The sequence below is a fragment of the Cibotium barometz genome, chromosome 48, assembly GCF_041138505.1.
Source record: "Cibotium barometz isolate CiBa-2024 chromosome 48, ASM4113850v1, whole genome shotgun sequence".
Taxonomy (NCBI): domain Eukaryota; kingdom Viridiplantae; phylum Streptophyta; class Polypodiopsida; order Cyatheales; family Cibotiaceae; genus Cibotium; species Cibotium barometz.
Genome location: NC_141093.1, coordinates 32,973,560 through 32,998,639, shown reverse-complemented (window position 1 = coordinate 32,998,639; position 25,080 = coordinate 32,973,560). Strand labels below are relative to the sequence as shown.

General features: G+C 42.7%; 1 protein-coding gene across 1 annotated transcript; it reads right to left on the bottom strand.

Moving 5' to 3' along the window:
- Positions 1-981: 981 nt before the first annotated feature.
- LOC147611090 (neutral ceramidase 2-like) lies at positions 982-23,393 on the bottom strand. Its single transcript, XM_086785746.1, has 9 exons — positions 22,602-23,393; positions 22,144-22,352; positions 21,414-21,749; positions 21,081-21,336; positions 20,716-20,995; positions 20,512-20,637; positions 20,340-20,403; positions 2,518-2,687; positions 982-1,777 (listed from the first exon to the last, which is right to left on the bottom strand). Exons 1-9 carry the CDS (start codon positions 22,925-22,927, stop codon positions 1,226-1,228), a joined length of 2,319 nt encoding a protein of 772 aa, XP_086641872.1. The 5' UTR covers positions 22,928-23,393; the 3' UTR covers positions 982-1,225.
- Positions 23,394-25,080: the final 1,687 nt, after the last annotated feature.

Sequence of the window (25,080 nt, the reverse complement as noted above, 5' to 3'; positions counted from 1 at the left end):
TTTAGCTTTTGTGAAGTTTTTGAGAACTTAAAATAATAGCTCAAATCATGGCTTTTTGTAAAAATTGCTAAAAGATCCTTATTTTTAAGAAATTTATTAACTACTTCAAATAATGGTTTTTAAAAGGTTGTGGATAGGCTCCTATATTTATAAGGAGTATCTTATTTATACTGAATAGTTCTATAAGTAAGCAAACGAAAACTCCCCTCATAAGTCATATTGTTACATTTTGGCACAATAATAATTCTACATGCTTTTTGTATGGAAATAAACCTACAGGCCCACTAATATTTTCCCTTGTATTGGAGGAACTTGAGTTCTAACCCTATCCAATCTTTGGCTTTTTCTCTTACCTTACAAACATTGACACCATGATGCCAAAGGAGTGGATCTTCCCTATTTATCAATCTACTCCACTTGGGTGGTTTTCTTCTTCTAGCTATGCATCCCCCTTCAAAGTCTTTGGATCCCAAGATCTAGTTTTCCTTTTATGAGCTAGGGAAATGCATTTGAAGAGACCTTGAGCCCCCTCCCAAGCACTTAGAGTAGTTTCTTTGCATGCATGATTTCCCTTAAAAAAGCCCCATTCCTAAAAGAGGACCCTAGGGTATCAAAATGCCCTAGGATGGAGAACCCTAAAAGAGGAGCACTCAAAAAGAGTTAACACTTCAAATAATAAAGGCAAAATGTGTGAAAATAATCTAGTTTGTGCTTGGCATTATTAATACCACCACGATAAGTGTACTTTAAGAATTAAAGGTTGCCACAGGTTTAATTCTTTCTATTTGATTAGAAAAGCAACAAAAAGAACAAAAACAAAGCTATTTCCTCATTCAATCCTCACCGTAAGTTTTAATATACAATAGATCGAACCGTGGCCGCACATTTACACTTCATATACATTGCACGCTTTTATGACATAAATTACACAGTTTTATTACATATACAAGTTTAAATAGAAAAAACCGCATTTTTTAGATCTTTCTGACCATAATATATACGACTATGATTTAGCATCAATTATTCCTGTGTTCCTCCACACGTGTCCTTTTTTAATGCTTCATTCCATGACCAATACTATAACATAACCGTATTTTAAGCTGGTATATTTCATGGTGGTGGATGCAGTAGGTATGGATAAAAGGCTTCATTTACCATAGCATGCTTCATGATGGTGTAATATGCATGGATAAGAGGCTGGATTGGCCCTTATTTCTTGTTGAAACTAAGACACCACAAATGTACTGGATGTACCATTGAAGTACTGAAAACCACCACCCCCAAAATGCTTTGCGGCACCGAAATGCCGTAGTCTGTAAGTACCAGGAGTAGCAGTGTTAGGGATTTCCCATCTTATTGTAGCCTGGCTGTAAGGACTCAGATTTGATGGACGGCTCCATAAGAAACGGAGAGAGAGGTCATCATCATCATAAACAGGTTTCCAGCTTCCTTTTGTATCAAGTACCTCAACAAGAGAGAAAGTCCCCTCTGTAAACAAGTCATTTCGGGGGCATGCAGACCAAAAAATTGCGGTCACTACATCTCCCACCTTTAGAGACCCATTAGGAGGGACATCCTCGATAAGATCCCCAAAATTCACATTGACTGGTGTGTCATCAAACACCACACCTGGAAGGTACTCCACTTGCTTATGAAACAAATCAGGAGGGGGTGCACCAGGCTCAACAGATTTTCCTTCTGCTAAAGCTGTTGCAAGTTTAGTAAACTCTAGGATGTAAGTGCTCAATGTGTGTGGTCCGTAAAGAGTTGAAGCCCCCTGCAACATAGAACAATCAGATAAAGAATAAAAAAGAGAATTCAGACCAGACTGAATATGCAAACATATATACGTATGCATTCGGGTCCATGTGCATATTTTGCACATGTATATGAGTGTTTTCCCATGGCAAAGGGCTTCCATGCACATACCTGCACACACAAATTAATACAAGGAAACTTTTGCCAAATGTGATGATTTTCGATGGCTGAACATGAAATAATGATATATTGCACACATTCACACCCCCCCACACTAACACATCTTTCCAAGCACTCTCTCTCTCTCTCTCTCTCTCTCTCTCTCTCACACACACACACACACAAGGACTCTTTTCCCCAAGTGTGATGATGTTCAATGGCTGACCGTGATGAAATGACAAGCAGCACAAACATGAAATAATGATATATTGCACACATTCACACCCCCCCACACTAACCATCTTTCCAAGCACCCTCTCTCTCTCTCTCTCTCTCACACACACACAAGTCTTTTCCCCAAGTGTGATGATGTTCAATGGCTGACCGTGATGAAATGACAAGCAGCACACAAAGATTCACACACACTCCCACCCACTCGCATTGTCATGCACACGCAGACATGCAATCCCCACCCTATGAGCGCTTGCAAAATCTCCCCCAAGTGTGATGATGTTCAATGGCTGACCTTCAATCACAATGAACATTACAAGCCCAAACTTACCTGGCAGCACTGAAGTCAAACACACACTAAAAGAATACCTCGTATCGTTGAGCTTGGTACTCTTCATAAGTGGTGACATACTGAGAATAGGAATTTGTAAGGCCTGCAATAATAACAACTGTGTCGTCATCAAAGTCTCCATTGCCTTTTGCGATTAGAGTGGCCTTCACAGCATCCCTTAAGCGCCTGCCCGCCATAGTCGTAAACTCTGTAGCAACACCAAGGATCCAAAATTTGTTATTTGATGTCAATTCATAGCTTGACCTTACACAGTAATTAACAGTTGTCTGTAAACCTCAAGCTCAGTATACTCAGCTTATAGTGAAATGCGACTCCATACTTGCCATCAGATACGTATGATAATTTTGAGTAATTCAAAAACTCAGATTTCTCATCATACAAAACCTCTTAAGGCCCCCCACTCAGACCACCTTGTCTTCCTACTTTGCTTTCTTTGGGCATATGCACTTTCCCTCCCAAATCTTCCAGTTTCTATGCATATATGCAACGAGTGTGTTTGATGTGCGCACAGTGATCATAAGAGGTTCTGCTATTGCTTGGAAAAGCATCTTCATGAGAGTTTTTTTTATTCCATCAATCTATGCAATTGACTACCCACTTGGACTAGCTTTGAGGGTGAGGTAGGCCAAGTTGGAGCTGAGTTCTCATAGCTGCTCTTGGGTTCAGATTAGGGCTAGGTCTAGAACACACCTCTCTTCAGGTAGGGCTGCTTCTAGACTCTAGAGTTAGGGCTGAAACAGAACTTAGAAGCATTTAAAAGGCTAGGATGCCATGTTTGAAATAAATGCTCCAATCTTATCCTTTTATGCACAGAATTCAGGCTTGTCTATTTTGTAAGGCAGCTTAAACCCACCTCTTGGTTTGGACTCCCCAATCAGAGAGTAGGGGCTTTGAGAAGGTTTGGTACAAGCTAAATGGGGTATAGGGCTAGGTCTAGAACACACCTCTCTTCTGGTAGGGCTGCTTCTAGACTCTAGAGTTAGGGCTGAAACAGAACTTAGAAGCATTTAAAAGGCTAGGATGCCATGTTTGAAATAAATGCTCCAATCTTATCCTTTTATGCACAGAATTCAGGCTTGTCTATTTTGTAAGGCAGCTTAAACCCACCTCTTGGTTTGGACTCCCCAATCAGAGAGTAGAGGCTTTGAGAAGGTTTGGTACAAGCTAAATGGGGTATAGAAACTTGTATACCTTCTTTCAGACCTCTTGAAAGGTGTGAAGAGGAGCAGGTTTTCCACAGCTGAAAGAGGCCTCCACATCAACAGTTCTAGCTATGGCGGGATCAGATGAATTGTTCTGGATAGCTGTGATGCCATAAAGCATGCTATAAAGAGCTATTAATGGTGACGATACATGCTATGAAGACAAAGAAACATGTCTTGTATGGTGCAAAGTTCATTGTGAATACAAATCACTAGAGCCTGAAGTGGCTCTACACCTGCTCAAAGGAGTCCCAAGCACATGCAAGAAGCATCTTAGGAGGCAACTGCATCATCTGCAAAAGCAATGTCCATAAGCTGATGCTCAATCTCAATTAGCAAGCTCATGCCAAACATGCCAAAATCAGCTGTTCCCCTGCAGTAGCTCATGGCCTCTTCGACAAAAATGGAGCAAGAGGGAACTGTCACAGAGATCTCGACATCCGAATGCTTCTCCTCTTGTTGCTTGGATAAGTACTTAGGTGGGAGAGTAGGTGGGAGGTCGTCTCGTAGCATGATGTTGCTATATTGAGACAAAAGACCAGCCATCTGCTGCTCCCCTATGGGTGCTACTTGAACTGCATTAGATTGAGAGCGGACGGACATATAACAACGCACACTCTGCACCTTTTCTGATGGCTCTTTGGGCCTCCGATCCCCGCGGATCATGAGAGGCTTAGGAAAGCCTTCAACAATGGTGAAAGTGTCCTGCCTCCAATCAAGAATGGGTGCATATTGTCGAAACCACTGGATCCCAAAGATCATGTCACACCCTAAAGAGGGGAAACAATGAAATCCCGTTGGAATGTGGCCCGCTAAACTTGAAACTCAAATTGCTGAGCTTTATGAGTGATGTGTGTACGTAGACCAAGGGTAAACCCATCCACATCTAAATGATAAGGAACCAAGGTACAACTCATCTTGGTAGCCAACTGTGGAGAGATGGCATCCTTAGAACTGCCCATGTCAAAGAGGACAATGAACTATTGTCCCTTTGCAGTGCCATAGGCACGGAAGAGAGCCTTTGTCTTGCCCTCAACCTACTAGTGGCACTGAATTCAAAGAGGATAAAAGCTGAATGGCATTTGAGGCTAATGGTGGAGGTGTGGATGATGATGCTAGGGTTGCTACTTTGGAAGTGGATGCCTTGGTAGACTTTTCAGCCTGGAACTTAGTGCAATCTTTCTTCCCGTGTCCCATAGTGTGACATAAGAAACAACGGTTCTCTGCCCTGTACCGTGTCTGTTCATCGGACTGGAGATATCCTCTAGTGATGCCCTCCTTAGCTTTTTCCTCAAGAGTCTTCTTGGGCGTAGAATCTTTCTTATCGAATGGACCCGAAGAATTTTTCTTTTGGTCCTTTTGGTCTTTGCTGTTCTGAGCCCCCTTACCCTGGGTAGATGACTGCTGTTGGGGCCTTGGGGTAGATTGTACCTACTTGGCCTTACCTCCGTTCAACATCAGGTCCTGATTCTGAGAGAGGGTCAGTGCCCGTGCACAAGTCTAAGGCTCAAAATTCCTCACTGGGACCTAATGGTCGTGTCTAAACCTCGAATAAATTGCTTGAGCTTATCTTCTTCCGATATGCCCAATTGCTTGGCCATTGTAATGACCTTACTGGAATAGGTCAAAACAAGGGAACCACCTTGAGTGAGTTTGTAAAACTCATCCTCAAGATTGGTCATGTATTGTGGGGGAAGAAAACGGGCTTTTAGGTCAGCCACGAAAATGAAAATGGAATTGGCCTATGATGGAGTCTGTGTGAAGTTGTGACCAATGTTGCCACCAAGTGACAGCTTCCCTAGTGAGTCGGGGTGCTGCCACATGGACTTTGTCTTGTGGATCTGTGATTTTAGCTAATGGAAAATGTGCTTCAAATTGATAAATAAATTGAGTAACTACAGTATAATCACACTTACCATCATACTTACTAAAATTTGGAGAGGTGCGTATGACGGTGGTGGTCAGGGCAGTGGAGGACGAGGAACTCGGAGCCTGTTGAGGTAGAGCCGCCAGAATTTGTGCCATCATTTGCTGAGTTAGGATTTGCACAACCTCCCAGTTGAGTCTTTGCAGGAACTCTCGGTCGGCTTTCTCTCTGCGGCATTGGTCTTCCTCATATTTGCGTGTGGCTTCCCTATCCCTCTGTTCCTCTGCACCTCTCAATTCTTTTTCTTCATCTGATTTTTGTTTTGCTTTGTTATCTTTTCGTCTTTGTTCTTCAATATGTGGAAGTACCCGTGCCAGATCTGAGATGCCTTCTTTGGGCTTCTCTTTTCGGCAGCAAGATGCATCTTCAGAGAATTTATTTGCTCCATCATTGTTCGCAGGAGCTCTTCTATGCTTGGCAGAAGCGTTTTTTCTCTTTGGAAGCTTTGTGCCTCCATTCCTTCCTGTTGGCTTTCTTCTTGATGTGATGTCTCTCTTGACATGGTGGAGGCCTAGGTTTCTTTTCCAGACCGCAGTTTAACCATCCACTGGATGCTCTCACTTCTTTAGGTAGCCGAGTTGGGTTACCAACTTGATACTCTAATACCAATGTTACATGCTGTAACTCGCGGCAGGTGCTCGGGGGACTTGTTCATACCATCAATGCATATTAAAACATTTAATCATGGCCACACAGCCTTAACACATATCCATCATCACTTTGCATAAAACATAAAAGCTGGACAAAATATCCACAAATGCTGAAAATGGAGCTTGCACATGTGACACCACATAGAGGCCGGAATGGGCCGACCCCCCCCCCCCCTTGGAGTATTTTATCACCCAAGGAGAATAATATCATATACAAGATTTGAGGGCCTTACTCTCCCCACGGGAAATGCCGGATTATCCATATACAAATGCCATAACACAGCCCAACACAAGGCAACTGAGCTGGAACATAGGCTATAGAAATGCCGAGCCAACAACATAATCCATATACCTCCGTGTGGGTACTGATTCTTCCCCAAAAACCACGGGTCTTCATGCAATAGAGCTCGTACAGCAAGTACAACTCTCCATTCAGCCGGTACAACAGGTACAATGCTTGGTACAACCGGTATGGTGGCTGGTACAACCGGTACGATGGCTGGTACAGCAAGTACAAATGTTGGTACAACATGTACAATGGCTGATACAACAAGTACAGAAGCTGGTGCAATCGATACAATGGGTGGTACAGTAAGTACAACAAGTACAAGGACTGGTACAACCAGTACAATGGCTAGTACAACAGGTACAAAGACTAGTAGTACAAGTACCATGGCTAGAAATCATAATAAATGATTAAATACCCTTGCCTTCAATATTTCTTCGCGATGGAAGCCTCCAAAACAGTTCCCAACAGCCGGTATTCTTCATGGGCAGCCTTCAAGAGAGAGAGAAAGAGAGTAGCCATCATTAGGAAAGCCTTCAACGGTGGTAGAGGCTAGTGTGCAGCAAGAGAGCCTCTATTAATGAAGAGAGAGGGCTCCAATTTATAGATTTGGGCCTCCCATGAGCTAAACTGGCAAGAGAAGGCTACAATGACATGTGGAGAGCCACACAATAGCTGAAGTGACAAGTGTGAGGCCACTTGTCTCACTTTGATCCACTTTCTAACAAGTGTCAGGCCACTTGTCTCACTTTGGTCCACTTTCTTGCCACATGTCCCAATCTAAGAGATGGGTCCTTCCATAAACTTTATCTCTAAAAATATCCCAACTGGTAGACATTCCGTCATAGGCACTTTGCCAACTCTTGGTATCTACTCAATTCCAGATGTAATGACGCGAACAGAATTTCCATCGGAGTCAGGCCAAAAATAGAAACTCTCCTAGATTTTAGGAGTGTGGTCCTTTGTATTCTAGGATAATCCTCCATTCCCAAAGCTTGTACTTTCCAAATATTTAGACATCCTGGAGTCCACCAGACCCCTTTCATACTGAGAAATGTCCAGGCTGGTGACATCCTCCTCAACTTCTTAAGAGTTGTCCGCAACTTTAAGCTTCAAGCCATATATTCAAGATATAATCATGTCCCATCAAGTGGGCGAGACGAGACAGTCTCAAAAATCCAATATAACTGAAGAATCCACGTCCCAAAGAAATGGGTGAGACTAAATAAGTCTCCACAATACCAATATCAAAATCATGTCCCAAAATAAATGGGCGAGAATACCATGGAAGATATGCTAGACACAGGCACAAGAGCCAATTATGTCTCAATCACCAATATCAATGAGATAATCATATGCCAATGACAATCACCAACCAGGTGCTAAGACACTTAAATAAGTGCCATGCACAAGAAACTAGTGCCTCGCACAGAAACATGTGCTATGCACACAAACTGGTGCCATTCAAGAGCACAAACCATGATGACAGAAAAGCTGGTTCTCCATAGTTCTGGCAATCCTTTCTCCCAATCCCAACAGTTTCCATGTTCTCCCATACAATCCCAACTCTGATCAACAAGCATGGTGTGGAAACAATGAAACATTCACTCCACAATCGCAACACGAATCCATGTGTATGGTGGAGTGTTCATTGAATTGAACTCTCACAATCCCAACATGAATCCACATGCATGGTGAGATGAACAATGAACCTCTTGGCCTCTGTATGGGGAGATAGTGATTCTAATATGGCATAAAGATAAATAAATCCATGTCCCAAATAAATGGGCGAGACAAAACAGTCCCATAAGTCGAGATACCATAATCCATGTCCCAAGTAAATGGGCGAGACAAAATAAGTCTCCTGCCAATAAGGCATCGGTCCACATGACCCTTGGCATAGATATAAGTTCTGTGCCAACTAGGCGTCATGTCCACTTTACCACTTGCACTCCGTGTTAGTACTCTGACCACACACCTTGGATGAGAGGTGGGCTCAAGTAACAAGATAAAACAATCACTCGCAGGCATAGATAACCTGGTGTTCCATAAGCATTTCTCCTACACATAGTTTATAGGCATTTCGGCCACCAACTCACACTACCCTCTTAAGTGCCCATGTTCCCTTCCATCTGCTCTCTATTGTTCCACCCACACATGGTAGAAACAATCTTCAAGAGAGCACGTAGGACAAGAGAACACTACACACGGCATGTTGTGCTCGACACTACTCTCTAAAGTGCCCATGTTCCCTTCCATCTGCTCTCTATTGTTCCATCCACACATGGTAGAAACAATCTTCAAGAGAGCACGTAGGACAAGAGAACACTACACAAGGTATGTGAACCATGAGTTCCATAAGTCCAATGCATCCCAAATAAAGGGAGCCATAAAGAAAAATCCATTCCAGTAAAAGGGAGTTATAAACATAATCCATAAACCTGAGGATGGATCCAAATCCCTAGAAAAGAAGTCCAAGAATCCATAGACCTGTATACCATAATCCTTGTATACCATAACTCTTACCACATACTCCGTGCTAACCACACACCTTGGAGTAGAGGTGGACTTTATCCATAAAAGCATCATATCCATGAGATAACCAAAGATTTCTTCTCTATAAACTCGGACAGATTCGTCCATAGAAATATCTATATAAATCTCGTCCAAGAAAGAAATCTCCATAGATATAATCCATCCCAATAAAGGGAGCCATGAAAAGAATTCATCCCATTAAAGGGAGCCATAAACAATGTTTCCCTGAAACCATCTCAAGGAGCAAACAACAACACCTTTCTCCTTGCATAGCTATACAAGGGTTAGTGAACATCAAAAACACTTCATAGTAAATAGCCAAAGCACCAACTTTGCAAACTCAAAATATACTTAGCTTTTCTTTGCCAGGTTGGTCATGAAGCCAAAAGAAATATCTCAGCACCATATCCTTAAGATATCCTGAGATATATCTCCATATAGCTTGCCTGTAAGCTTGATAATATAATCCACAATATCCATATGGAGAGAGTGCTAAACGTGTGCACATAAAACCAACTCCATGCTTCCAAGATAAATTTTGTGAATTCATAAATTCTTAGATCAACAAGCTGTCTACTTCTCATGCTCTTGCTTCATAAGCTATGAAGCGGCTGGCCATGCTTAACAGCAATGATGGTAAGTGTGGTCCCCACTTGAGATCTTTTCTCTTCCTTATTGATAGAAGAAAGCCTCCGCTTCCAAGAAAGCCTATGCTATGATACCAATGTAACTCGCGGGGGATGCCTGGGAGACTAGGACCTTTGGCACACTTGTTGATACCATCAATGCATATTAAAACATTTAATCATGGCCACAGCCTTAACACATATCCATCATCACTTTGCATAAAACATAAAAGCTGGACAAAATATCCACAAATGCTGAAAATGGAGCTTGCATATGTGACACCACATAGAGGCCGGAATGGGCCGACCCCCCCCGCCCCCCCCGGAGTATTTTATCACCCAAGGAAAATAATATCATGTACAAGCTTTGAGAGCCTTACTCTCTCCACAAGAAATGCCGGATTATCCATATACAAATGCCATAACACAGCCCAACACAAGACAATTGAGCCGGAACATAGGTTGTAGAAATGCCGAGCCGACAACATAATCCATATACCTCCGTGTGGGTACTGATTCTTCCCCAAAAACCACGGGTCTTCATGCAATAGAGCTGGTACAGCAAGTACAACTCTCCATTCAGTCGGTACAGTAGGTACAATGGCTGGTACAGCCGGTATGGTGGCTAGTATAGCAAGTACAATGGTTGGTACAATCGGTACGATGGCTGGTACAGCAAGTACAAATGTTGGTACAGCATGTACAGTGACTAGTACAATAGGTACAGTGGCTGGTACAACAAGTACAAAAGCTGGTACAGCCGATACAATGGGTGGTGCAGCAAGTACAACAAGTACAAGGACTGGTACAACCAGTACAATGACTGGTATAGTAGGTACAAAGGCTGGTACAATAGGTACAAAGGTTGGTACAAGTACCACGGCTAGAAATCATAATAAATGATTAAATACCCTTGCCTTCAATATTTCTTCGCGATGGAAGCCTCCAAAACAGTTCCCAACAGTCGGTATTCTTCATGGGCAGCCTTCAAGAGAGAGAGAAAGGTAGTAGCCATCATTAGGAAAGCCAGTAGCCATCATTAGGAAAGCCTTCAATGGTGGTAGAGGCTAGTGTGCAGCAAGAGAGCCTCTATTAATGAAGAGAGAGGGCTCCAATTTATAGATTTGGGCCTCCCATGAGCTAAAATGGCAAGAGAAGGCTACAATGACAAGTGGAGAGCCACACAATAGCTGAAGTGACAAGTGTGAGGCCACTTGTCTCACTTTGATCCACTTTCTAACAAGTGTCAGGCCACTTGTATCACTTTGGTCCACTTTCTTGCCACATGTCCCAATCTAAGAGATGGGTCCTTCCATAAACTTTATCTCTAAAAATATCCCAACTGGTAGACATTATGTCATAGGCACTTTACCAACTCTTGGTATCTGCTCAATTCCAGATGTAATGACGCGAACAAAATTTCCATCGGAGTCAGGCCAAAAATAGCAACTCTCCTAAATTTTAGGAGTGTGGTCCTTTGTATTCTAGGATAATCCCCCATGTACTTTCCAAATATTTAAACATCCTGGAGTCCACCAGACCCCTTTTATATTGGGAAATGTCCAAGCTAGTGACACATGCATTGAGGTTGATCATGATAATGCACAACAGGACCTCCTTTATACCTTCATGTAGTGAGAATCTTTAGCATCAACTTTAGAGAGTAGAGAGAGAGAGAAGAGAATGAGAATGTGGAAGATGACACATTATTGGGTCCCAATACCCACTGAAGGGCCCCCCTTGCAAGCAGGAGTATTTGTTTATATTATTCTTTGGAGAAATGTTGTACAATGCCAAGTACAAATGAGATGAATGCCCAACGCAAGGACGAGCAAGACTGTACATCGGCTGCATATCCAGCTACCCCGAGGCTCTGCTGAAGACTCTCCTTGGCCACTGATGCAAGTCCAAATAGCTGTAGGACTGCACATATGCTGGCTGAATGTGAAGAGGAGCTTCCTTGTTGCCTAGAGTTGTGTTGGAATTCTGAACTGCTGTTGTTCACTGCTGAATACCTGAATGAACTGACTAGGACTGATGCGCTTGTATATATATGCCTCCTTGCTGCTGGTCGGCCAGCATAGGCGGCCAGTTCAGCATGGACAAAAATACCCAATAAATAGCATTAAATGCTATTAACTGCTGCGCATGGGAAAATATGCTGATTATTATGCTGTCCAACCTGTTATGACCTGGCCAACTGGAGTATTATACCCCACATGCTGTTGGTCTGCAGTAGATGCTGGCCGACTAGGTATAGACCAACTCCCATGCTGGTTGGCTGGTCAGTGAGGTTGTTCAGGGTTAAGCTTAGCCCTTGGACAGGCCAAATAAGCCCATGTACATATCTAAAGACTTCTACATGCATGCTAATGCTTCACCTAATGCTAGGGTTGACTTCTACATGCACTAACTGACCCATTCTCCGAGTGGGTTCAAAGGACTGACAACTGACTGACCTCTAAAGCTCAGAGACTAACCTACATAGCTCGTGCCTAATTGTCCCTGGACTCCAGGCTCACAATGGGGTCTTGGCGTACGACAAATAATCCTAGAAAAAGGTTCTACTACTGTGCAATTGCTGCTGCACTGATGATCATGCCAGTGTGTCACTGTGTACCCCAGTGCAAGGTGCACATGACAACATCATTCTGGAGTCGTACTTTTCACTCTCTAGCTCTCTCTATTTCTCTCACTATCACTGTCAGCTCCACACCATAGCCATGGCTATCATCTATGAGCCTCCATAGCTAGCTGCTCCTCTTATTTTAGCAGGGATGCGTAACGTCTCTAAACTCTTGGGCACTGTCAAATAAACTAGCATTTCCTCGGTAAACGTTGCCTATCAGCATAAAATCGTGCACGATCTTATGCACTTCTGATAGCCTCTCGTGCACTGACTAGCATTTATTGCATATCTGCTAAGAAATCTCTAGCCGCATCAATCTGAATACCCTAAAGTCCAACTATTACTGGAGATCTAGGTTGGTATCCCTACATCATCATAGCGGACTATAACCAGTACCCACATGCTTAGCACTGTTATAAGCAAACTTGACTAGTACATAACAAACCCGGTTCAAACTACCTTTCCTATATTGAATCTCCATATCAAAGTCTTGTATAAGCTCTACCTATCATGCCTTCTTCCCTTTCAGTTCAAGTCTATTAGAGATATAATTAATCGACTCATGGTCAATCTCAAGACAACAAATTTGGATCCATACAAGTAATGTCTCCAAATTTTCAATGCATGTATAGCAGCATACAATTCTTTGTCCCGAGTATGCCACCTAACCTGGCTATCATCAAGCTACTTGCTTTCAAATGCCACAAGTCAACTCTCCTGAAACAAGGCAGCCCCAATTGCGAAATCATTAGCATCAATCTCAACCACAAATGTTTGTCCAAGATCCAACATCCTTCACCTTGAGCTTGAGAGTACAGAAAGTCTCGTCAAGCCTATTAGTTCAAGTAATAGTACTTTGGACTTTCGTCCCCGTCCTCTAAGAAGGTTCGTGAAAGGAACAGTCAAGTCTGAATAATCCTTCACTGACTTTTTAAGAAAGACGGGAACGCTCGAAGTTGCCTCACTTTTTGAGGAATTGACCATTCCAACATTTTTTGAATCCACTCAAGAAATCCATTGACCTAGATATATAAGCTCCTAACAAAAGAACTCACACTAAGAGTTTAGTGTATAGTTGCTCCTGTCTTTGAATCCCCAAGACTACCATGAGATTCAAAACATGCCCCTCGAGGATACGACTACAAACTAAAATATCATCTAAGAATACCACAATGAACTTTCCAAAACAATCCCTAAAAAGATATATATCATTTGCTCGAAAGTAGCAAAAGCATTCGTAAGCCCAAACGGTAATACGAGAAACTCGTAATGGCCATACCATGTATAGAAAGCTGTCTTAAAGGCATCTTCCTCAAATATACATATCTAGTGATAACCAATATGAAGGGAAATCTTCGTAAAACAGGCAACTCCTTGCACTCAATCGATCAAATCATCCGCTCTCGCAAGAAGATACATATTCTTAATCATAAACTTATTCAACTTCTTGTAATTCACACACCCACGCCAAGTATCATCCTTCTTGTGCTTCAAAAGCTTTGAAGCTCCCCAAGGAGATTTACTCGCGTATTTGAGAGAGATTTACTCCTCCCCATCTGGCCCATCGCAAGATATTCCAACTACTATCGAGCAATCTCATCCTCCTCCAATCGGCTAATACTATAACATGCAATATTCACAGGCTGAGACACCGGAAGCAAACTAATCTTACAATCGACCAACCTACTGGGAGGTAAACCATAAGGCAATTCAATAGGGAAGACATCTCCAAAATCAGCCTTGATGTCTTCTAAAGCATGTGCCTGCCAAGCATCCCTTTATCATACTCAAACTACACTTCACATCAATTGAAAGGAGATCAAGAACACACTGGAACCCCTCATAATCTGAATTTCCAACTACATTATGAAGTTTTTCTGAATTTACAAGATTAGAGGTTGGGACCACAAAATCACCCTTAAGACACATTGGAAGACCCTCCATAACAAAGGACAAAGTATGACCCTTTCAATCTACATGAACAACATGACTGAAAAACCATTCCTTTCCTAGGATAACATCTACCCTATCTAGATTCATAATCAAAAATTATAGGGGCTCCATGTAATCTTGGATAGAAATCAACAACTCACTTTCAAAATTTAAAGAGAGAAAACTACGCTTTCCCACGAGAATGCCAAAAACACCACCTACCGATGCTCCACGCACGAGAGATGGAAACCGCGTTGTGAATCCATCCAATAGATCATCTCCAAGGACTTTCCTCACACCCAAAGCGTGGCAGGATGTGTTTAAGCTCCCCTAGCTGTGTTTTTATTAGTTTTAAAAAAAAAACACACTTCTTGTGCTTCTCAATTTGGAAAAAACAACAGGGGCCTTTTTTATGGTGTGCCAAGACAATTATATTCCCCCTATCCACTTCTCCCCCCCCCCCCCCCCCCCCCCCCCGCCCCCCCCCCCCCAAAAAAAAGGACCTTGCTTTCTTTTGCACAAAATTAGTGACATGTTTTTCTTTAAAAAAAAACCATGCCCCCTAATTCGTCTAAAGCGGCTGCTTTTTCTGCTCCCTGCTGATCGCCATGCTTTCTCTCTTCCCGGCTGTCCTATGAGTGCCATGCTGCCGACAGCTTGCTTCCCACCGCCAGATGGCCCATAAGGTCCTGAACAGTTGCCATACACCCGGCTGTGCACAGGCTGCCATGCTTCCAGCCACCCATGCCACCACAGCTGCTGCATTTGTATGTACACAGAGCATGGATATGATCCCATAGGCAAACCCCTATGCATCACCCATAGCCACATACAAGCATTAAACCTGCACTGCAATCATAAGAAAGCCTGGCACAACAGATTACTACAACACCTGGCAGAAGACAACATGCACCAAATTAGAGTTTCTACATTTTAAGGCTACCGGGACAGCATACCCTCTCTCTCTCTCTCTCTCTCTCTCTCTCTCTCTCTCTCTCTCTATAGCTTGCTAGTTTTACCCTTCATAGTAACAGAAGGAGACTTTTTTTTTGTCTTGTACTAGTTTGTTGGTTCCATGGGTCATATTTGGCCCCCAATGGACGATAATACAATCTTCTTCTTCTCGCCACCAAACCAAAGAAAGCACCTACTCCTTCGCAAAATTAAAACATAGATTTGGTGTGACCGAGAGATATCTGGATAGGGCAACCTTGACAACACATGCAAGACATGCAAACCTTGTAGTTTCCATGATCAGGCAAGCTCGGATACCACCTGTAAGACCTTTCTTGAAGGATCACCTGATAGGCTGATACACAAGGTTAGAACAACATAGAAGGATGCAAGCTAACTCACCACCCAATTGTGGACTCTCCCTCGAGCCAAGGGCTAAGGTTTCACTCCCCATAGGCCAAGCCAGTCAGCCCTAGAGTCCCATACCACCAAAGGCTGTCAGTACCCTTGGCAAGACCACCTATGAACCGCCATGTCCATGGCAGAAGTAAGACTACTCTAGTCCAAGCACACTACTCTAGTCCAAGCACAGACCAACTCCCAAGTATGACAATATATGACCACAATAAATAATCGTCCACTCATAAATAGCCAGTGACCATGGATTATCAATAATAATGAACCCTAGCCACATGTAAGTTTCCTTCACTCTTCCCCCTAATCTCAAGGCTCCCCAACCTTGCCCTGATTAGAACCTAATCTCAAGGATTAACGTTAGGTACATAATCGTTTTACACTACTCTAAGTAATTTGCCATGCTCAAGACAACTAAGGAAACCAGTACCTTGTTTACGACAGATTGGCAATTTGGCACTACCATGCAAAGTTACCCACCACGGGTAGCTATGCAGAAGGACATAGGGCATTCTAAATCTAAAAGATTGGAGAACATCAAGAGATCTTGCACAAAAATATATCCTTGTGTCCCATACCACTAGGATATATTTTCACGTAAAACCCCATTAAGCACACGACTATAGGTAGGAAGATCAGTCCCACACTATGACCGGACCTTGATGTGTCACCAAGCCTCCCACTGAATGCCATGGTCAAACCTTGGATCAATCTAGCACCAGCTAGCCATAACCAGCCCCCGAACAACTATCTTGAAGTGTTAGGTCTTCACGACTAGATAGTCACTAAAAGACCATCCGCGACCCATTAGCTGCCAAGATTAAACTAAGGATCTTCTCTTCACCCCTTTGAGAGGTTCCTTACATCATAAGACAGCCACACGGGTTGTCTCATCACTACTCGGTCAGGCATCATGACAAACAGACATTCTGTTTTAAGTCATGGAATACCAGGTGTATACGAATATTATTAAGCACTTTATACAAATTAAAGCTTTTGAGCAGGCAATGAAGAAGAAAAAAATATTAAAGTAAAAATGGATTCACCACAAAAAATAGGCAATCACTTAAAACCTCAAAGACTTTTATTACTGAGAAAACGAGGGTTTTATTTATATACAATTATTTCATCAGGTACTAATATACAACTATTTTATCTCAGATACTATCCTCGGGGATTTTAAAGTATCCCCTTTAGTCTTTAGATTCGGAGAGGAGGTTACATGTGGCCCGAATTGTGTACTTAATTGGGCTGATATATAGGGAGATCTTCAGAACATTCTGTACTTAATTTCATTGTACATAATACAAGGAATAGGGTTCGGACTACTTCGGTATGCTTGTGTCTAAATGTGTTATGCTGCCTTTCTCTCTGTGTTATGTGTGTTAGCACTTGCACAGCACTAGTAGTCATACAGCTTGGGAGACCATGATCCTTTTCAAACATGAGGGTCATCTAGGAATTATCAACAAGAATAGGCAGACCAAAGCCTTGCTGTCCAGAACATTCTGTACTTAATTTCATTGTACATAATACAAGAAATAGGGTTAGGACTACTTCTGTGCGCTTGTGTCTAAATGTGCTATGCTGCCTTTCTCTCTATGTTGGCACTTGCACAGCACTAGTAGTCTTACAGCTTGGGAGGCCATGATCCTTCTCAAACATGATGGTCATCTTGTTATTATCAACAATGATATGCAGAACAGAGCTTTGCTGTCCAGAACATTCTGTACTTAATTTCATTTTACATAATACAAGGAATAGGTTAGGACCACTTTTGTGCAATTGTGTCTAAATGTGTTATGCTGCCTTTCTCTCGATGTTAGCCCTTGCACAGCACTAGTAGTCTTACAGCTTGGGAGACCATGATCCTTTCCAAACATGAGGGTCATCTAGTTATTATCAATAATGATATGCAGACCAGAGCCTTGCTGTGTAGTCCAAGGCATCTGGAAGAGCTTTTTTATACATTGAATCACGGAATGTACTCCTCGCCACACACGCAGGGAATGGATGCCTAGTTTGAGATGGATATTCAGTGATACAGACGGTCCAATGCCAGCCTCACATTTTTTAAGGCTTGCTGGTGAACTTTGGCAATCACTTTTGGTCACTAGGAAGGAGATTGAGAGAGAGCCCCTTATGTGGAAAGTATCCAGCAGAGATGAGCAGGGGGAATAGAGTTACAAAGAGATGGGACATAGGCCATGCCTCTTCTCTAGGATCATGGAAGACCTTCAAAGGTCTTCTGCATGCAGAGCAGGAGACTCACTACAGGTATAGGGGGTTCAAAGGAGGATTATCTAGATCGATTCCGCTATCCTAGAGCATTTTGTAAGTCAGTCTTACCTAAAGTCCCGGCGTATTTTCGAGGAGAGGGGAAGATTATTGGGAGCCAAACGACTTGGGTTAGGAGATCATGATGTGTTGAGGCCATTAAGGGCAAATAGACTTTCCACTCCCAGCCTTTGTCAATTATACAGGCGGATGTTACACTCGTGCAGCCAGTTAGGAGAGCCATCACCAACAAGAAAAAGAAGAGCTCTTCCTAATGGGGAGCAGTACTCCTGAAGCCACAATCTCCATTCCCAGTACTTAACTGTATCAAAGAGTGATGTATGTGGCAAGGGAGCCAACGATCAGACCAAAGCTTAGGGCAAACTCTTCTTGGCACCAAACCTGCAAATTCCTTGAAGCCTCTCTCTTACAAGGCAACTCTTCGTGTCCAAAGTCGGACACCCCCTGGACTAACTGTGTATATTCTCTTGGGAAGTACCAACAGAATAACCCATAGAGACCAAACCTGGCCTCATGCCAATAAGCCACTCTCACTTGTTGTTCTTACTCCAATAGCTCCAGCTAAGAGAGAGCTGGACCTGCTCCGATTTCACTATTTCCAAGATTTACAGGATTTAAAGGCAGTTATCAAATTTACTGGATTTATGGACTTTTGGACAGGCCTTGAAAATGGGAGGTTATCCAGATAGGGGTTCCGAGCATAATGGACATCCTAGAAGGCATCCAAGAACGGGATTCTGGCCTCACATTAGGAAAAATTTGGACTCAAAAAGGAGCCTTGTAAGAGAGCCCTTGTGGTGGGGACATGGAAGGATATGGTGAACAAATCTGAATATAATATTGGCTTGATTGGATTACATGAAGTGTGGACCCAACAGGGACATGTGAGGAAAACAGCAGGTTATTTGGAGCATGTTCACATCATTATTAATGGGTGGACAAGTTAATTTAAAAAATGACTAAGAAAAACTATTGAAGCTATTGAAGTGTTTTTGGATCGCGATCAAGTGTATCATACATGTGAAGAGCCCATCTTCTAGGCACCTATTAGAAGAAAAGCAAATTGTTAAAAACTATCACTTGTTTTAAATGAAGGAAAGCAACAACAAAAGTAGAAATACTATAAAAAAGTACGTTGGTTTTGATATGTGAAAAACAAGCGCTTGATGCTTACAAGGAGGCTCTCCTTAGCTAGTTGATTCCTCCTAAGGCTGGTTGTGGACATTTTTGGAGCAATACGAGGACTTTTGGCACACTTTAACGCGAGGATAGGGCTAAAAATCATATTGCAACAGATTTCAGGAATGTAGAAGTGCTGTTGTACAGACAATGTACATACTGCACGAGCATGTATCCACTGTACGGACGGATCTGTACCAGGGTGGAGACTCGAACAACTACCCAACTTCGAAACAATTGTTTTTGGGCGATTTTGGCTTTTTCATGCAATTTTCATACTTTTTTGCTGTCCGAACTAATTCAGACCGTGGACAGCTTGGACTGCTCTATGGGACTATTTTCTTTTGCATGTATGCGCTTGGGAAGTGATGTTATCATGCATATACTCTTGGACCTCCATCTTTCTTTGGCTCGAGGCCAGATAGACTTATTCACGCTACGTGCTAGGTCAAGAATCCTGCTACCATCAAAACCATGGACATGTGGAGATACTCTTGGTTACTATCGATTGGCCACCGTCCAAGCCTTGTCATAACTCTATGAGAGCTATGGAGATTTTCTTGGTTGCCACCTCTTGGTCGCTGCCCGAACCTCAACATCGAGAGTACTATATGCTCCATGATGGAGACTAAAGATGGGATCCTATGTTTTGAGGATTCTCTTAGATTCACAAGGATCCGTGGATTTGTGGATATGTGATATCTTTTGAGTCATTGTACTTGTAAACTGTAACCTGGTGCTAGACACATAAAGCACCCCCAAAGCTTGTAACAGATAAATACTCCTTGGTAATATGACATAAATTCCAAGGGGGAGGCCAGCCCATTGCAGTCCCAGTGTGGTGTCAGATTCTTATGTGTGCCTTTATTTTAAATGTTTAATCACATTAATGGTTGTGTGTGAACCCCAGGATCACAACCAATCACCGCACACTGACCAAATTCTCATCCCCTTAAGTTTCTTCACAAGGCACTGCAGCTGCAGCTCATCATGGTGATTGTGCTCAGCGGCTGATAGTGGTCGCAAACCTGGCTGGCACCAGTCCCATCCGGCAGACGTTAGGCAACAAACCTTCCACACACACAGACCCCCACGGGTTCTCCCTTTCCCCCCAGCCTGAAGGTGCAATAAAACATGGGCAGCCATGACAAGTCCTTTTAGAATATTGCGTGTAATGACATGTAGCCAAAAAAGAAAAATAGCATACCTGAAGGAACACACAATATAATGAAATTCCCAAGCCGTAAGATTTGCAAAGGAAGCACAGCAGGCTGCCAAAGGTCAGAATCATTCAATGTCAATTAGTATAAACTCCAAGGCACATGCATGACTTCTGGCTGGAGGATTTTTAGCTTGAAAAACAGAACAGGTAGTCTTACGGCCCAAGCATAAGGTACATTCATTTCCCCAGTGTCTATGAGTATTGGCTTTGGCTGTTGACAATCAACTTGCTCTTGACTGGGTGCCTTCAACAAGGACCCAACCAGCTTCCAGAACAAATTCCCCTGCATGTCAGATTATTGAGTTAGCCATGTTCCATCTAAGCATGACAACTAGGCTTAGTTTCTAAGAAACCAACTAACTTGATTATCGCCCTGCACAAAACTGAATGCTCCTGGACCATCTGTTGTTCCTGCAGCAAAGCTAAACCCTACAGCTGCAGGGCACGTTGTGACCACGCTTCCCTTGTCACCTTCAGATGATGTGGAAGGCAAAACCATTTTTACATTTGAGAAGTCAACGTATGTGTGGCGGTAATCTATATTCCCCACCAGTTTCTTTGATGCAGCTTCGAGTAGAGTGGCCGCTTTCTTGAATTGGCGGTCACCTATAATCTTGGTACTCGCAAACTCGTCAGGAAAGCTGCCATTCAAAGCATCATTTGGGGTCAGTGAAAAAAAATCAGTGCATTAGAACAGGCTCACACAAAAGGAAGGTTGAACCTTACGCAGGGCCACGGCCAATGCAGAGCTCATTTTTCCCATTACAAGTGCTGTGATTAAAATCACATGGCAAGCCTGTGTCCATGCAAACAGCTCCCAAGACATTCGGGCTTGTATCGCCTACATTTGACTGGCAAAAGGCCGCTATGAATGGCTGTCTAGAAGTACTAGAAATGGCACTTCTAACCCGCGGCATCATACTGGGAGTACTTTGGCTCAGCTTTCCACCGGTACTGGATGCTTGCTTCAAGTCCTTTCCATCTGTAACACCAAAGATTGCACAAAAATGAGAAAGAACCCCTTTACTTCACATTTTCTAAGCATAGTTTTCACCATACCTCGAGTGATGCTCTCAGGCCAATTAGAATTGAAAGAATCAACTGCATACTTCACTGATTTGCCACCCTGTATTCCAAACTTGGTATTATACCAATCCTCCATAAGGCGAGCGGCAACACCTTTGTTGTCACCGCTAATCAGCTGGTTGGTCCGACTCATTGATGTCCCATGTGTAGCAAACCAACTGAAAGCTCCAACTGTTTCCTGTTCATCGTCAACAAACTTGAGTAATGTCATGTCCTTGTCCGTGTCATACTGGTAACGCGCTCGTTCCTCTGAAGGATTGTTAAGGTAAGCGCTTGGACTTCGATTTATATTTGCGTCCAACAGTTCACCTGACATTTAAAATCCATTCATCGTCACAAACGCATGGCCTGATTAGTCTGATTTTAATTGAATGGACCATATGCAGAGAGGGTGAGGAGTCTGCAGATAATAGTGAGATTTGCAGAGTTGCCAAACTTCATATAAAAAGTGGAGAGGGAGGCATAGAACACATGCTTGTGCATAGCTGCATGCCACCAACATATGATTGCGTGCACCAGCATGCATCTGCATGGACTACAGGTGGGCACATATTCTTGCGCATTCACCTATGCGCAAATATTTGTTTCCATGTGATGGACCTATTGTTGAACGAATTTTATCATAATAAGCATACCAAGTGCGTCTACTGCTAAACGAGGAGACTCTACGAGTTGAAAAAATCTAGGCTAATTAAGCTCTCACCTATGTTCACATAAACTGATCCAGGGCGTAAATTATCATGGGCTTGCACAATGCTCATCACGATTCCGTCCACAAGAGCATCAAATGACTGATGAACAAAACCCCAAGATGTGATAATGTACAAAACATACTGCAAGTATCCCCCAGGTCCTGAATGTGTATGTGTTCCACTAATGGCCACATTGTTCTCTGAATAGAGTTCACCATATCTGTCAGCACATGAAGCTGCAAGTAAGCTTAAACTACAATTTGCAGCAATGGAATAAGGCAAGTACAACTCTTAATATACTACCTCGCGTCTGCATGCGCATGCTGGTTCGACATGTTTGCGATTTTCACATGCATTGCTTGTCACATGTATGTATGTATGTAAACAGATAATTACACATACAATCTATGTTAAAAAGTGAGACATACATTCCTTATCTTACAGAATCTACTAGGAAAATGGATCCAACCTTTTTTTCAATCTCTCCAACACTTTGAGGGTAACAATGTCAGAACCCATGCATGCATCCAGGTTCACAAATGCAAATCTTGTGGTGTTGTCATCGGCAGAGGCAGCAATGAATGTTCTGGCCCTGAGCCGGAAGTGGATGCCGGCTGCAGTTTGGTTGGGGTTAGCATACCCCATGAAGTTCACATCAGCAGCAGGTCCAGTGATGTCGTAGCTGCCAAGGCCAATCAGGTAACCACCAGAAGCCATACCTTTGCTCACTATCGTGCACATTATCAGAACAAAGCAGAGTTGAGGGAGAATATATGGCATGCACAGAGACCCCATTGCAGATTCTCTGTAAGATCAAGCTAACCTCTCAAAATGCTGCTGCTTTTTGTTATCTGAACATATTCGCCTCTTTAACCTTGCCTAGAGACACTAAACCAGCTTTCTGCTCTCTCTAGGTTCAAGTTAACCATGTGCGAGAACCCTAAACCAGCTGTCTTCAAGCTAGCTATATATAGAAAAGTAAAATGGAACCCTAAACCAGCCCTGAGCTTTCGCTTTCTTCTTCGGACTACTCGTCTAGACTGTAAAGAACGAAGTCGGGGTAAGTCGAGATGACAAAGAAGCATGGAGAAGACAAGGCGTCGAAGAAGCCGTTTGCTTGGCTCTCGCGACATGCGGTGGGGTTAGCTGCCAACCTCGCCAATGCGGAGAAGACAATGCAGGAGCATCACCGCCCATTTTAATATACTAATTAAACGTCATATTTCCTTAACCAACCTTTCTTAACCTTAGCATCTTATCCAGCTTTAATATATGCTAAAACATTGCTTTTATCGCATTTCCTTAACGAATCTTAATCATAGGTTTCTTTTTTTAGCATAAGTACACCCAAACATTTCTCTCACACACACCCACCCACATTACAGGCGAGCTTTCTACAACACTACAAGCCAAGTTTCTTCAAGACCTTTTCTACAACACTACAAGCCGTCTTTTTCTACAAGCCTACACAAGGACAAAAACACTCTTTTCTCCTCCCGACCACCAAATACTTGGTCCCATCAAGCATGATGGTTATCCAAAATAACGTTTTCTTTTATATTCTTTCTTCAACATGCAACAACCTTCAAAGGTGAAATAAGGGCATTTATGACTAAGCACCTTTGTAAAAACAAAACAATCAAGCTAAAATCTAAAAATCAACTTTCAAACCAATACACAAGCCCATTATGGTCTTGTTTAAAACCCTAATACGTTAGTAAGGATTGGAAGATTTTAGTGGGAGATTTTTGCAAAGTGCTTGAGGATAAGAGGTTTAAAGGAAAGCAACTACTCGAGAGAGTGTTTTTTACAACATAAGGGTACATATTGCCACTCATGAGATTGCCAATGTGACTAGTCACTTAAGTGAGAAGCTGAAGGATAGCAAGGGGCTTGGGTTACGACAGTTTACAGGTAAAGAGCTCAGCTGTATGCATGCACGAGGGATTGAAGCGTGCAACTAACACAAAAGTTGTGTGGACAAATACTAGGTTCAAATACAGGGTTAAGGCATTTTCCTACGACCAAGTAAACTTGGACATGGGAGCTTTACATGCAATTTGACCAATTGAAATGTAAATGTGCCAAAATGGGCAGAGTTAAATTTCCTTTCCAAAACATGGCCACTATGTAATTATAATGTAAATAACTCTTTATGGTTATGTGAAAAGTAGAACGGCATTTCATGCAAAAAAGTGAGCGTATGTGGGTCCACATGGAGATATAGAGGATGAAATATCATCATCATAATGGAGTGTGTGTGTGTGTGTGTGTGTGTGTGTGTGTGTGTGAGAGAGAGACAGAGAGAGAGAGAGAGAGAGAGAGAGAGAGAGAGAGAGAGAGAGAGAGAGAGAGAGATTGCACAACTTAAATGGTACTCATATATAAGAATGAAGGACCCAAGTACATGCTTTTAAAGGCACCAAGGCCTTTGTCTTTTAACCCTAAATAAGAGGGTGTTCACACCACCAAGGACACTTGACTAAACTCTATAGTAAGTTCGAAATATCTAACAAACCCCCCTTAGGAGTGATGGTGGAGTTGCATACATTACCTTTAATAGTCTCGTACACCAACACAAGCAAAGACATAAGACGTGTTCCCCACTTTAGACCCAAAGGCCAGTAAGCGTGGCTCAGAGACCAGTGAGTGTGGCACAAAAGGCTTAGAGGCTCAACCAACATGGCTCACAAACTTAACAAGCATGGTCTTGGCGAAAGACTCAGAGGTTACGTCCTACCTCAGGTGATAAAAATAGCCTACATTGGCGTACTAAAACAAACGCCCTTTCCTAAAGTAAGGCACAAAAGGGTATGATGGAGAGGAGCCTTTTATAGAAATAAGGCATTAAAAAATCCAAAAGGATCCAAAAATGAATAACTTAGATTTTAGGGGACTAACTGGGTAGAGAACCCTAGACTCAAACATAATAGGAAACTTAGAAGTAG